This window comes from Passer domesticus, chromosome 1, assembly GCF_036417665.1.
Source record: "Passer domesticus isolate bPasDom1 chromosome 1, bPasDom1.hap1, whole genome shotgun sequence".
Classification (NCBI taxonomy): Eukaryota; Metazoa; Chordata; class Aves; order Passeriformes; family Passeridae; genus Passer; species Passer domesticus.
Window position 1 is genome coordinate 46973531 of NC_087474.1, and position 13136 is coordinate 46986666.

The 13136-nt window shown below is 41.6% G+C and overlaps 1 protein-coding gene across 6 annotated transcripts in view; it reads right to left on the bottom strand.

The window, feature by feature from the left end:
* Positions 1-13136, bottom strand: part of LOC135299440 (uncharacterized) — a 17956-nt gene continuing 4820 nt past the window's right edge. For 2 of the 6 annotated variants that reach the window (XM_064418502.1, XM_064418509.1), the window contains 9 exons: positions 10180-10300; positions 8411-8516; positions 6755-6811; positions 4677-4736; positions 4120-4181; positions 2576-2725; positions 1898-1964; positions 1573-1619; positions 1-244 (listed from right to left, as the gene is read on the bottom strand). In XM_064418502.1, coding sequence (XP_064274572.1) covers positions 106-244; positions 1573-1619; positions 1898-1964; positions 2576-2725; positions 4120-4181; positions 4677-4736; positions 6755-6811; positions 8411-8516; positions 10180-10241 — 750 coding nt within the window. In that variant the 5' untranslated portion in view covers positions 10242-10300 and the 3' untranslated portion in view covers positions 1-105. The remainder of the gene's footprint in view (positions 245-1572; positions 1620-1897; positions 1965-2575; positions 2726-4119; positions 4182-4676; positions 4737-6754; positions 6812-8410; positions 8517-10179; positions 10301-13136) is intronic. The other 4 variants (XM_064418517.1, XM_064418537.1, XM_064418527.1 and 1 more) reach the window with 4 other exon arrangements.

Sequence of the window (13136 nt, forward strand, 5' to 3'; positions counted from 1 at the left end):
TGCTTTTAGCATTTATAGATACTTTATTTTAAAGTGCTGGTCTTCCCAGAAGCAAAACAGCAACCCTACAGAAATCCAGCGTGGAGTCTTTAAAATGTTCTGGGCTTAGTGTGTCCATGGCTGATGATAGATGCTGCCTGGTGTGTCCAGGTGGTATGCCCAGATAGCATCAGGTAGGTGTTTATAAATCAAGACTAGTGTTAAGTACAAGCAGGCATAGCACAGTAAGTACTTGACAGACTTCCTGCAATAAGAGAGAAAGATAAATACAAAAAATTTTTAAAAAAATTACAGACCCTGTGAAAAAGCTCTATTAATATTAAAAAGTATCAGAGCATATAATCTTGTAATTTTTTGCCCCGGTCAAAGCAGAATCCTTCCTTCCTGTTGTTGGCAATACTGGGTCCATCCTTGGCAAGAGTTTAACACTTAACAATGGCTCTTGCCATCAAAGGTTTTGTGGTGTAAACACATAAGGACATAGTGAATACTATCATCATTTTACAGGTGGGCCTCTGAAGCCTGAAGGGAAGGAATTTGCCTGAGATCATTGTTAGTCCTGTCAGTGCTCTTGGTCCACACCACGTCTCCATTGTTGTGTTCTCATAAACCCTGCAGTGCTTTTATGTGCTCCTTTTAAAATACTATTCCCACAGGTGTATGCTCCATGTTGGCAGGAACACCTTCCTGATGTGAAAATGCTCAAATTTAAATGGAAATGAAGCTTCACAATTTTTTTTTTAAAGCCATAAGAACTCACTAATTGTGCTTGGCTGTGCAACAGTGAAATAATGCTTCTCTCTCCTCATCAAGGAGAAAAACCAATTGATCCATTTCCTGGAAAACTGTCTGCAAGATCCATCTTACAGCTTCCTTCCATATGGAAGGAAACAGAAGGTTGCTTTGCTTTTACAAAGGCACTACAAGGAGTATTAGAAAGGACAACGTGTCTTGTGAGACACTCCTGTCTGTGCTAGTGGAAAGGGACAAATCAAATGAGCAACGTTGGAACTCTCACACCATGAGCCTTCACCAGATAATCTATAAATAGCTTCAGAAACAGCTCTTCCCTCACCAAAAAATGAACTTGCCCTGGGACTCAGGAAGTTCACATTACTTTGCTCCAGGCAGGTGAAAGTCCACCAGCAACCCCTCAGTATCCATCTGGTGAGGGGAGTATGGCAGAGAAGTAGTTTGATGAGGGGCTGATAACGGAGCACCCAGGGGGAGAAAAACAGGAGGTTAAACTTTCAGCCTTCTTCCCTTTCTTCTTCAGGAGGAGGGGAGAAGGAGACATTTGCCAGCATGCCCATAATTGCTGCTTTCTCACAGGTGACAGGTGAGCAGATTCATAGGGAAATGTACCTGAGGCCAGAACAGTGTTTGCACCCAGATTACTTCTACCTGCTGATCCACTAAGATTGCATACACACTGCTCTACACTTGCAGCACATTTCTCTTCTTTGCTTGCACTGTTTCTCCCCTGATGTTCCAGCACTAGTCAGAATGATTTTATCTCCATGATGCTCCAGGTATAATGAAGTGTGCATGCAAAGAGAACATTCTACCTACCCAAGAGAGAAGCAGCAGATGTTTTTTTGGTGGCTGGATTTCTGGGTCTAGAAAGGGAAATAAAAGACATTAATCACTTTGAAAATCAGTTTTCCAACTTCAGGACAACAAACACTGAACAATTTATGAAGATTTGCACACTAACAAAACTGAGCAAGAAGTGGAGACCCTGAGACACAGGAATTGAGTGATACAAGGAACGACTGGGGCTGAAAAACTCAAGAATTAATCTAATGAAACAAGGAGGTTTCCAGCTTAAAACAAAGAGAGGTGGAGTGTGCCCTGCAAGTGCAGGTGTAAGGAGAGCAATGAAGTTCTCTTTTACCCGTTTCACCATAGTTGTCTTCTGGGTGGGAGAGCTGGGGCAGTTGTAGACCTTCTCTCTTTCTTGACTGCGGGAAAAAAAACCCAAAAAAACATCAACAGAGATCTAACTCAGTTCATTGCCAGTGCTCATTAACAAAAATGATAAAACTACATCATGAGGAAGAGCTGCAACCTAACAGATGCCTTGGTTGTGGAGAACAGTTTCTTACTGCTTCCCATTACAAAGGCAATTGCATTAAAAAGTATCTCACAGCAGCAGCATAAAAGGTAAAGACTAGATTGATGGCAAAGCCAAGCAGTTCTTTTGAGAACTTTGTAAGAAATATTTAATTTCTCCCTCCTAATTCCCTTAATCTTAAATCTGATCTTACTAGACTGAACATTTATGGGCTTCTTCTCTCTAAAAATACGTGTTGCTATGTTTTGTGTTGAACCTTTATTTATTTAGCTTTGACTGGGCAGGAGCAAGGACCTCAAGAGCATGGTGTCTGAGGACAGCTTTCAAAAAGCATCTGTCTCCAGCAGCTCCCTAGGCACTCGAGAACAAATAAGGATCCCAAAATACAGTCAGGCTTCAGGAGCAACAGCAAGGGCATGAGGGGCACACACTGAATTTTATGACCAAGCAGTGATTATCACTTGACTGTCTTAACAAGATCAGAATTTTGTTTCTTGCCAGCTTTTACTGCCAGGCCATTCAAACTCCCTCTTCCGCCAAAGCATATGCCTTTCATCTTGTGCATGCTTTTTCATCTTCTCCTCCTTTTTTCTGCTTCCTGCTCCCAAGGTTTTTATTGGAATCTGCAATTCCTTTGAGTTTTTTCTTCTATCAAAAAGAAAGAGAAGGATTTCCATCATGATCATTTCAGTGCAGCTATGTATACATCCCTCTGCTGCATGTTATCCAACCATCTATGGAGAGCCTCAAACTTCTTGTGGTGGGATATTGTACCTTCTCATGTGTTAGTAAACACCTAATTTGGGAACACTTTTTACTTGGTCCGCTTTCACAGGAATTACTGCACGGAACAACTGAATTAATGGATTCATCCAGTCTTGAATATCAGGGAAAACAAAGCAATCCTGAAGTTGCCATGCAGTGGTAAAAGAATATCAACAGCATAGAGCTAACAATATTTAGATTGGTTTATTGCTGGAAAGTATTAGTATTACTGGGTTTCCTCCAGCAAACGTGCTACCATGGTGGCAAGGTAAGGTCTGGTATTGTCTTCTCTGATGACTTTGCCTAGTGGAAGCACCACAGTAATTAAAATAGATGTGTAGTGCCCCTCAGGTGTGGGGATAGCTGTACTATTGCAAGCAGTAGATTTACTTCAAAATGCTTGTTGTTTTAAACGTGGTATTATAATTCAGCCTCTGTTCTTACAGTTAATGCAGTGCATGCATAATATCATTGCACAGATCTTCTCTGCAGAACACAGAGAACAAAATTTAATCTCAAACCACTTTAGAGATCTGAAAGAGGAGCTTTTAAACTGGGCTCATAGTTCCTGCTGGCACATTGTACTTGGAGCTTAATTTGGGAGTGATTGCTAGAAGGAAAACTTAACCCCTCCTGTTCTGTGGGGTTGGAGGATTTCTGCATTGCAGTGCAGTTAGGAAAAGGGAGAGTCAGAGTGAGAAGCTTAGTGCTGGGCTCTGTACTTAGATAAGGTGTTTTGAAATTCAAAAATCCTGCATAACCTTGTTACTTAAAGGAAACTACAGTCTAGTGGTGAGGTGAAGGGGGAACATGGTTTAAGTGTCACTTGGGCCCTGGCCGTGAAGACAGAGCACTTGCTCTGAAAAGAAGCATGTATCTGCAGGCTTTGCTGCTGTTGTTCAGGCTGCTGCTTTTGCTTCTTACTCTGCAAAGTAATGCTATGAGCCCCTTACAGGTTATTAGGAAAGATAATTGAAATTAATATCCAGGGTATGCCCTACAACTTTTGTCTACTGAGTAAATGATAAGATACTCCTGGAATCTGCTGAAAAATGAGATGGGACTTTCCATATCTAAAAGTCATTTACATTTCTGTGGTTGGGTGATTATGTGATAAGAAAAAGAAGCTATTCTACATAAATATGAGTTGCTTGTTTGATGCTGCATAACCATATTAACTGACAATCAATAGCATGTGCTTCACATATGGAAGATGTGGAAACATTCTGGACACTATAAAAAAGAAACACAGAATAGAGGGCATTGCTAATACTTACGATTCAATTAGTTCAGGGTGCTTGAGCTGCTTGTGCAAGTGATTTATTTTTATCTGCATGTCCTTAAAAGTTCAAAGGAAAAGCAAACAATCTTAGTATTAGTCCATCGTTCTGCTGTGCAATAAAAGTCAAGTCAGAGCTTATTAGCATGAGATCAGCACCAGTGCTGCCCTTGCAGATATTATATCCTGCTCTCTGAAATTGGGTCTGATAGAAATCTACAGGAATCTACCCTCCTGGTATTAGTTTTATATTGCAGTAACTTTCTGGATGACTTATGTTCCCAATAATACAAGGTTAGCTGTTTTAAAAATACTCTTGCTGGTTTGCAGACTATGGTCTGAAAAACTAGACCCAAAACTTCTCAGTGTTGCATTATTTTAGTATCCTGGGGACTAATGGCCAGCCTACTCTCTGCACTCTTACCTGTGCTAGATTTGACTCTATTACATCTCTATTTGATGCTCTTGTACTTACCTTTGTAAAAAATATTCTAGAATGGTGATGCTTTAAAGGAAGAAAGAGCACATATTGTTATATGAAATAAGATGTCATACCTTTAAGATTTTTTCCTGTTTTTTGATTAATTCTCTTCCTTCCAATATTCTGGCTTTTTCCTAAAAAAACCAAAACAACAGTAAGAAATATAACTTGTTAAGGGAAAAGTCTTAATATAAAAATAACTTTTGGTTGCATTTTCAATGTAAAGACACTACTAAAAACTACAAACCAACATTTCATATATCTCAAACATTTATCAGAAATGAGGATTATGTGATCACATTGTGTGTTTTAGTCTTTGTAGCCCCAGAAATTGTAGTTGGTCTCAGCAGTGAAGGAAAAATCTTACAGAAATAAAATTCCTATCTGTTTGGTAAAAATAGGCAGCAGGATAGGAGCCAGAAGCCGAAGTTGGTGTCCGTGCTGAGATAAATGCTTTGAGGGTGGCTATAACTCTTATCAGACCCAGAGGATCTTCAGAGGCAGGCTGCTTGTGACCACTGGGAAGGCATTTTTTCATTATCAGCAGGAACTAGTGCTCTGCAGTGCCCGTGCTACGTGCCAGGCTGGTGTGACAGGCAGCTCAGTGGGGATCAGCAGTGCTGCACAGCCTCCTGCAGCCCTGCTTAGCCGTGCCACTGTCTGCTAATGCTGAGGGGATGGTGGCAGGGTGACAACTGCCTGTGCAGCCATGGATTGGACAAGATGCCACGCATCAACCAAGCTCCTGGCTCTACTGTCACTGCAAACACTGCACAGGGCTCAGTAACCTGTGGGATGCAGAACACCCTGAGCAGAAACACATCCTCAGGAGCGGGGGAGTGTGGGAAAGGCCTGGAGGTTGGTAGGACAAGAGCTGAGTGTGAGCCCCCAGCGTGTCCTGGCAGAGAAGAAAAGGAGCACTTCCCACCCCGTGTGCAGAAGCACAGCCCAAGGGAAGGGGTTCTCTTCCTCCCCTTGACACTTTTAGACCATGTGTGGATGCGACATTCCGCATGGTAGCTGGTGGATGAACTCTGGTAAGGCCACAGAGGGGTCAGGAAGATGGAAAGGCTCTGTCCCTGGGGTTTTCATAGCCCAGCTAGATGCAGCCTTGAATGCCATTCTCTGAGCTTTTTGTGGGAGGTCAGACCAAACACATGACCCACCCCCAGTCCATCCCCACCTGAAATATTCTGTGATCTAATGACTCTTCTGACTCATAAATCAAAATGGCTTGGTTTATGGAGGCCTTTCCTATATAAAAGTGTTGTTTTTCTGTAGCTTTGCATGAAATCACAGATGTCTGCACCATTTCAAAATTTGCTGTAGATTTTTTTATGACAAGTGCCTGCATTTAATTGTTTTGTTGGGGAAAAGATCAACTGTTCCTACCGCACAAAAAGAAAAATCAGCCAGTCAACGGGAGGAGGTGAGGCAGGAAAATTAATTTATATGTCAAAATACTGTTTTATTTAGCACTGCACTTTTTCAAAATCTTATGATGGTTGAGGGAATATAGAAGATTTTAGTTCTAGAAGGCAAATTTAAATCCCAGCTGTGTGTTTAGAAACACAAGGTACCTTCCACTGGAAGGAGAAACCAAGGTGCCAGCTACCCTCATGCTTATATTTATTCCTGTGGTAAAACACAAGAGGATAGCCTCTTGTCAGGAAGTCATAGTTTTGTCCACAAAATAAGGCATAAGGAAAATGCACATTTGAAAACTGTTCTGTTACCAGGTGATATTTGTGAAAGAAAGGTGGACTGTGTCAATCTCTTTGTGGATAACTGCGTGCCTTGGGACCACATGATTTGGGATCCACCTTGATCAGCATTAGAAGAATCCCCAAAGACTCAATAAGCCACAAACTTGAATCTGCTGTGACTCATCCAAAAGTCTGTTCTGAAGACATCCTTGCACTCAGAGACAGCACTGATAGGGGAGTTTTGTCATGCCAGTGATAGCCAGCAAAATCTTTGCTGTGCCATTATCTGGACAGAGTTGCACATCACAGAGCTGCCCTGACATGATCTTCATTGCTCCAGGGCAAGTCCAAACTTACAATCTATTTTTAATAATTTTATGGTTGACTCTCACACTCTTTCATCTCATATCATACCTATTCCTTTTTTCACAAGACCATTTTTATACCTTTAGAAGTTTCTTCTTCCTTTCTTCCAATATTTGCAATGGGTCCTGCAAACACACCTGTGAATCAAATGGGTTAGGAGTGGGTGAGAGTGGACAGAACAAGACACAAAGCAGTCACAGGTTAGTGAGATGGGAGACCAGACACAAGACTCAATGTAATATTTTCAGGCCTCAATACCAAACTATAGATATTCTTAATGTTAATTATGACATTTGGTTTCATTCAGGAAAAAAAAAAAACAACAACAACAACAACAACAACAACAAAAAAAAAAAAAAAAAAAACCAAAAAAAAACCCCAAAAAAAACGAACAAGTCAAATCCTTCCCATACCAGTTATTTGGGTTTGTTTCACAAAGAAGATGGAAGAAATGTGTGTGTATGTATGTGTATGTTCATTAATTCAGCCTAACTCATTCCTTGCTGCAGTTACACATAGAAACCAGTGGAAGAGCCAGCTGAACAAGAAAAAACATCTTCCTGCCTGTTTTTACCAATAGCAGCAACTCTAGTCTCTGGTGTTCTCGTGCTTGTGTCTAAACTGAAAAGCTCATAAATGAGGAACTGGATTTTTCCTTATGAGTGTAAAACACCTGGTCCACCAAATGCTGTACCTGGTTGAGGACATCCTGCATACCAAGGTTAGTTCTGGCTTTATTACCAGCCAGTGTCTTCCCCCACATTCTTCCCCAGAAAAATGCTCAAGTTAACCAACCCTTGTGAAAAAGGGGTGTCAGAACATTTCTGGGCACCAAGTAAAAATGTGCAAAATGTGTGTGCTACAGAATTTGTCAAATCATTAATAGCAGGATAAGCTATAATTTGACCACTTGCCTGCAATTTTTTTATGTCCTTTGAACACAGAACCTGCTGATGCTTGAGACGTTTGTATTCAGGGAATATAACAACATAAAAAATTAAAGCAAATACATGTCATGAAAAATTTTTGAAAATATACATTATTAAGAACAAAAATACGCAGTGAAGAGTAGGGTTTTCCCTTCTTTTTCTTTATACAAGGATTCTTGATTCTTTAGACCTGTGCATTTTGTTCAGAAGAAGTGACAGAAAGTTCCCTTGTGAAGAGTAGTCATGAAATCAACTTGCACAAAAATGTAAAAATTTCTAATTGTCTTTGCAGGAACAGCCATTTTAGTTATGCTTCAAACATGATTTTCAAAATATGCCTGAAACATTTAGATAACAATAGGTATCACTTAAGAACACTGGAAAGAGGAAGGCTGTTCTCAATGTAAGTCCTTAAATACTTTAAAACCCATTTGGCATTATTTTCCAGTTGTCTTTAATTGTCAGGAAATTCACAGTATTTGGAAAGTCCATAATATATGTACACTCCTTTTTTTGCAGTTAGCTAAAGTAGAATATTGCCTGGTCTCAGAAGTTTTCTTTTGACACATTGCTGTTGGTAGATATGCTTGTGTGTGATTGTATGCATGCTCTGCCCCCTTCTCTGCCCAAAAGCACAGGAATCAGAGGGTGAAAGGTATTTTGAATCACCTGGAAAAATTATGCCAACTTCAGTGAGACCAAGGCAGTATAAATGACTTGCTCACATTTTCACCATGAATCAGCTGTAGTTATTACAAGATGGTTTGGGGTCCTTGTCCAATGACCCATTAAAAGTCTCCATCCTACCTCCTTCGTCTGCCTATCCAATTCTTTCTTGCCCGTTGGAGAAGTCAAGTCTGCAACATCTTCCTGTCCCATCTCGGTATTTGGGGACACAGGTGATGTCTGAAAACTACAGAATTAGAGTGTCAGGTGAGGGGTTACAGCTTGGCCACTGTTCTGGTTGGATGAAAACAGTCAAGGCAGGAGCAAGACCATTAAAACAGAAATCCAAATTTCACCATACCCTTTGCATTTCATTCCCCATGCTTTTTATAGTTACATGAGATGATAATAAAATAAGTGAATCAAGCCTTGCAATCTAACACCACCTTAATCCTATTTTTGAACAACTAATGGTTTGGCAAACTTTCCAAAACATTTTATTGCATTCACATTTTTCTGCACTTTTTTGTTATTTGACTTGGCCAAGAAATAGGTGCACCAAATATATAAGGAACAACCTTATCTCATGTTTATTTTAGCTGAACAAGAAGAAGGAAGCTGAAAAATTCTCAAAAAGAAATTGTGTTTTCCTGGTGAGATTTGAGTGGTTTGGGAATTGTCTACTCAGGCCTACCTTACACAGAAAAATGTCTGCCTCATAACCTTATTATGCTAAGTACTCTAAAGTAGATTCATAGAATCTTAGAATCACAGAATCACAGAAAATGCTGATTTGGAAGAGACTCATTGGGACCATTGAATCCAGCCCCTGGCCCTGTGCAGGTCACCCCAAGAGTGACACCATGTGCCTGACAGCACTGTCCAAGTGTTTCTTAAACTCTGTCAGGCTGGTTCTGTGATCATTCCCTGGGGGGCCTGTGCCCAACCACCCTCTGGGTGAAGAATCAGCTTCAGGCCATTCCCTCAGGTCCTGTCACAGGTCACCAGTAGCTGCCCCTCCTCTTCCCCTCATGAGGATATTGTAGACTGCAATGAGGTCTTTTCTCTTCTCTTCTCTTCTCTTCTCTTCTCTTCTCTTCTCTTCTCTTCTCTTCTCTTCTCTTCTCTTCTCTTCTCTTCTCTTCTCTTCTCTTCTCTTCTCTTCTCTTCTCTTCTCTTCTCTTCTTCTCTTCTCTTCTCTTCTCTTCTCTTCTCTTCTCTTCTCTTCTCTTCTCTTCTCTTCTCTTCTCTTCTCTTCTCTTCTCTTCTCTTCTCTTCTCTTCTCTTCTCTTCTCTTCTCTTCTCTTCTCTTCTCTTCTCTTCTCTTCTCTTCTCTTCTCTTCTCTTCTCTTCTCTCTTCTCACCAAGTTACCTCAGCCACTCTTCATATGGTTTCCCCTCCAGACCCTTCACCACCCTTGAGAACTTCCTTTGGACAGCTTAATGTCTTTTTTATATTGTCTCACCCAAAACTGCCCCCAGCACTTGAGGTGAGGCCACCCCAGTGCAGAGCAAAGGGACAATCCCCTCCCTTGTCCAGCTGGCCATGCTGTGCCTGATGCGCCCCAGGTCATGGTTCCTCTCCTGGCTGCCAGGGCACTGCTGCCTCATGTTGAACTTGCCATCCACCAGGACCCCCAGGTCCCTTTCCATGGCACTGCTTTCCAGCGTCTCATTCCTCAGTCTGTGCACACAACCAGGGTTGCTCCATCTCAGGTGCAGAATCCAGCACTCACCCTTGTTAAACTTGATATGGTTGGTGATTTTCCATCTCTCTTATTTATTGAGGTCTCTCTGCAGGACCTGTCTGCCCTCAAGAGAGTTGACAGACCTTCCCAGTTTAGTGTTATTTGCTTTCTGCTTGCTCTAGAAGACAGAATAATGAGGGAATTTGCTCAGGTGGCACTCACCTTTTGAAATGTTGGTTTTCACTGAGAGGCTGCTTGTTTTCATCAAGAAGTTTGGAACCCATCTTGCTGAGATCAGTCTTTGCACTCTGTGGATGAGGTCACATCTGAAAGCAGAATCTTCCTACAAAAAATTGTACAGAAAAATCTGTTGTTTCACACAAAACAGTATGTCATGTCCCACCTCCTGCAGAGCTGGAATGAGATGCTCAGGTGGACTATACAATTTGCTCTCCCAAATTTTTCATGTCTGACAGACTTCCCAGTGGGTTGTTTCATATATTTGTAATACCAGATTTTTTCAGATGTTGAGACAGGCTGGTACAAAACCAATCTCATACCAAGCTCTAATAGAGCAATACAATTTATTTCATAGCACTGACTGCCATAAAACTGGAAAATGCAAACACAAAACCTCTTGGCTCTTTTTCTTGTTTTTAAGCCTCAGTAAGTTTAGTTTTCTTTTTGGTATTGTAACTGTTGAATTTATCTTTATTTCCATTTTTTGACAGGACATTTGAGCATAAATAGGCTTGAGGCCATCATACAGAACATAGGGGAAGAACAGGAAGAACAGTCCCCGTTCAGGCTTTGGCTAGGAGGTTGCCACAGGCCCAGGACTGCATCCCTGGCCACAAGGGATGCTGCAAGGGAGGAGGCTGCAGCAGCTCACTCAGCCCCTGCTCAAGAGAAGGAAGTACTGTGGGAGGCTGTGAAACAATTCATTTTATTTTTTCCTCTTGATCCCAAGCACAAGAAGCTCTCCTGAAATTCTTCAGTCTTTCAAGGACAAAGCAATCTGAAGGAAAGGAGCTTTTGGAGGTATTTCCCACAAATAGCTCACCCACCCTACTTATACAGCAAGGGAATTGAACTCCTCCTCTGGCATTCACACCAAGGATGACAGAAATAAACTGCAGGAGAGATTTGGGACAGCTGCCCTTCTGAGTGCTGCAGCTACATGGCTACTGCTGTGGATGCAGCCTGCAGCCCTGTAAGGGTCTATGGGCAGGACTGGGGGCTGCATAGCTGGGCATAGAACCAAAATCCCCCTTGCTCCAAATGAACAAATGTATTTATGGGGTGAGAGGCAAAAGATGGGGGGTGTACACAGGGTGGCAGAGGAAATGTGAGTGCCTCAGTCCAGCACTGTGAGACCTCTGATATAAACAAAATTTTTACTGAACATGAGAACAAGATGAGAACAAAGATAAAGGAGGTTTCACACAGCACCTCTAAAACGCAGGATAATCCCAGCTAATCTAGACACTTGCACTTTAATCCTAGGCAGGATGACATCCCATACCTTCTCCTCTCTCTAAAAATTGCTTGATTTAGGCTGCTTTATGAGCCTTGAATCTTCCCAATTTGGCTATCCAGGCAGAGAAACAAACTTAGATTTGTACAAGTTTGTTTTCTACCAGTAAAACAGTTACTGTGTACTTCCCAGTAAATATTTGCACTGTGGAGGGGAGGAAGTGAAGGTCCAGAGGGTCTTGAGACATGCTTGTACCCTACACCACCTTTCACCAAAATTCACCCCTATGAGACAAGCAAGGAGAGTGACCAATGTAGCAAAAACACATAGGAAAAATCCAGAAGCCTTTTCTACGCTTTCAAGCCATTCTGCCAGCCAGACTTACTTACACCCAAAAAGCTGGACCCTGCACCCAAGACAGGAAAAAAATCATAGCAATTTAAGAATTAACAAAAACATGGAGTAAAAAGTAACAGCTTGAACAAGAGGCCAGTCAGCCTTACTGAATTATGATGAATTCTTTTCCAAGCATAGTTCCAGTTATGTGGAGGGTGATATCCAACCCCCCAAGCCCTTGGGTACAGTGAGGTGGTGCAAAATAATAGTTCCTTACTTAACAGACACTACTCAACATCTTGCCTTTGTATTCCTCCAAGAAAAATCAGTTTTGCTCCCAGCTGAAAAATCCCTGCCACCACCCCTGCAATGGCAGAGCCCCAGGTGTGGCTTTTGCACTTGTGGGTTTGGTGCAAGTAGGTTAAATTTCCAGTGTCCTTGATGGAGAGGTATTTCCCCCATGGAGATGGCAGAAGGGTGAGTGCTGTGCAGTGTGGGTTGAGCAGGGCAGGCAGGGCTGCTCCTCACCCTGCCACCTCAATCTCACCATAGCTCCCAGCCCCACTGCCTCAAGGTTTTGCTCTTAAGGGTCTCATCCTTTAGCATCTCACAGATCACAAACCCTCCATGCACCCCAGCAAGATGTAAAACTTGTTGATTTGGCTTGTTATTTTTCAGCTTTGCTTTGAAATTTTTTTGTCCTGATGGTCATTCTCTCAGGTACCTGTCCCATCATTGGCATTATTAATTCTTGTTGTGAAAGGTGTATATAATTTCCTTCTTTGGTTTTGTCAGCAAAGCAGCTAGGCTGCTGGAGCAGAGATTGCTGGAGCTGGAGCAATCAATTTTGTAACACAGGACTGCTTCATATTCAGGACCCAGTTCAAGAAAGCACTTAGGCAAAGGAAAAATGACCAGCTTGAATGGGAATAATAGTGCTTAAAGTTAATTGTGTGCTTTTAAAATAGGGCCTTATATCATGCCAATCAAATAATAAATCTACTCAATTACAAGTTCCTGCTACCAAATACATACCGTGGACTTCCTTTACTTAAAAGGGGAAACATGCAGCTAGGGCCTTGAAAAAGCTATCAACATTCAATAGTAACATAGCAGAGAATTAAAATAATGTTGGCTTACTCCTTGCTAACTTTTACCAAGCAGAAAATTCAGTGTGCCAGTACTAGAGTGACAGTCAAGTGTTTTAACGAGCAAATAGACTATATATTAAAAGTTAAAGAGGGCTTTTTTCTCCTCCCTTCAAGCAGCCTCAGTGGAAACTGAAAACAATGTCTTTTTTGACATTGCAAGTCCTCAGATTTCTAGTATGCATCACAGTAGGTCCACCAAAAAGTAATCTGAGTGA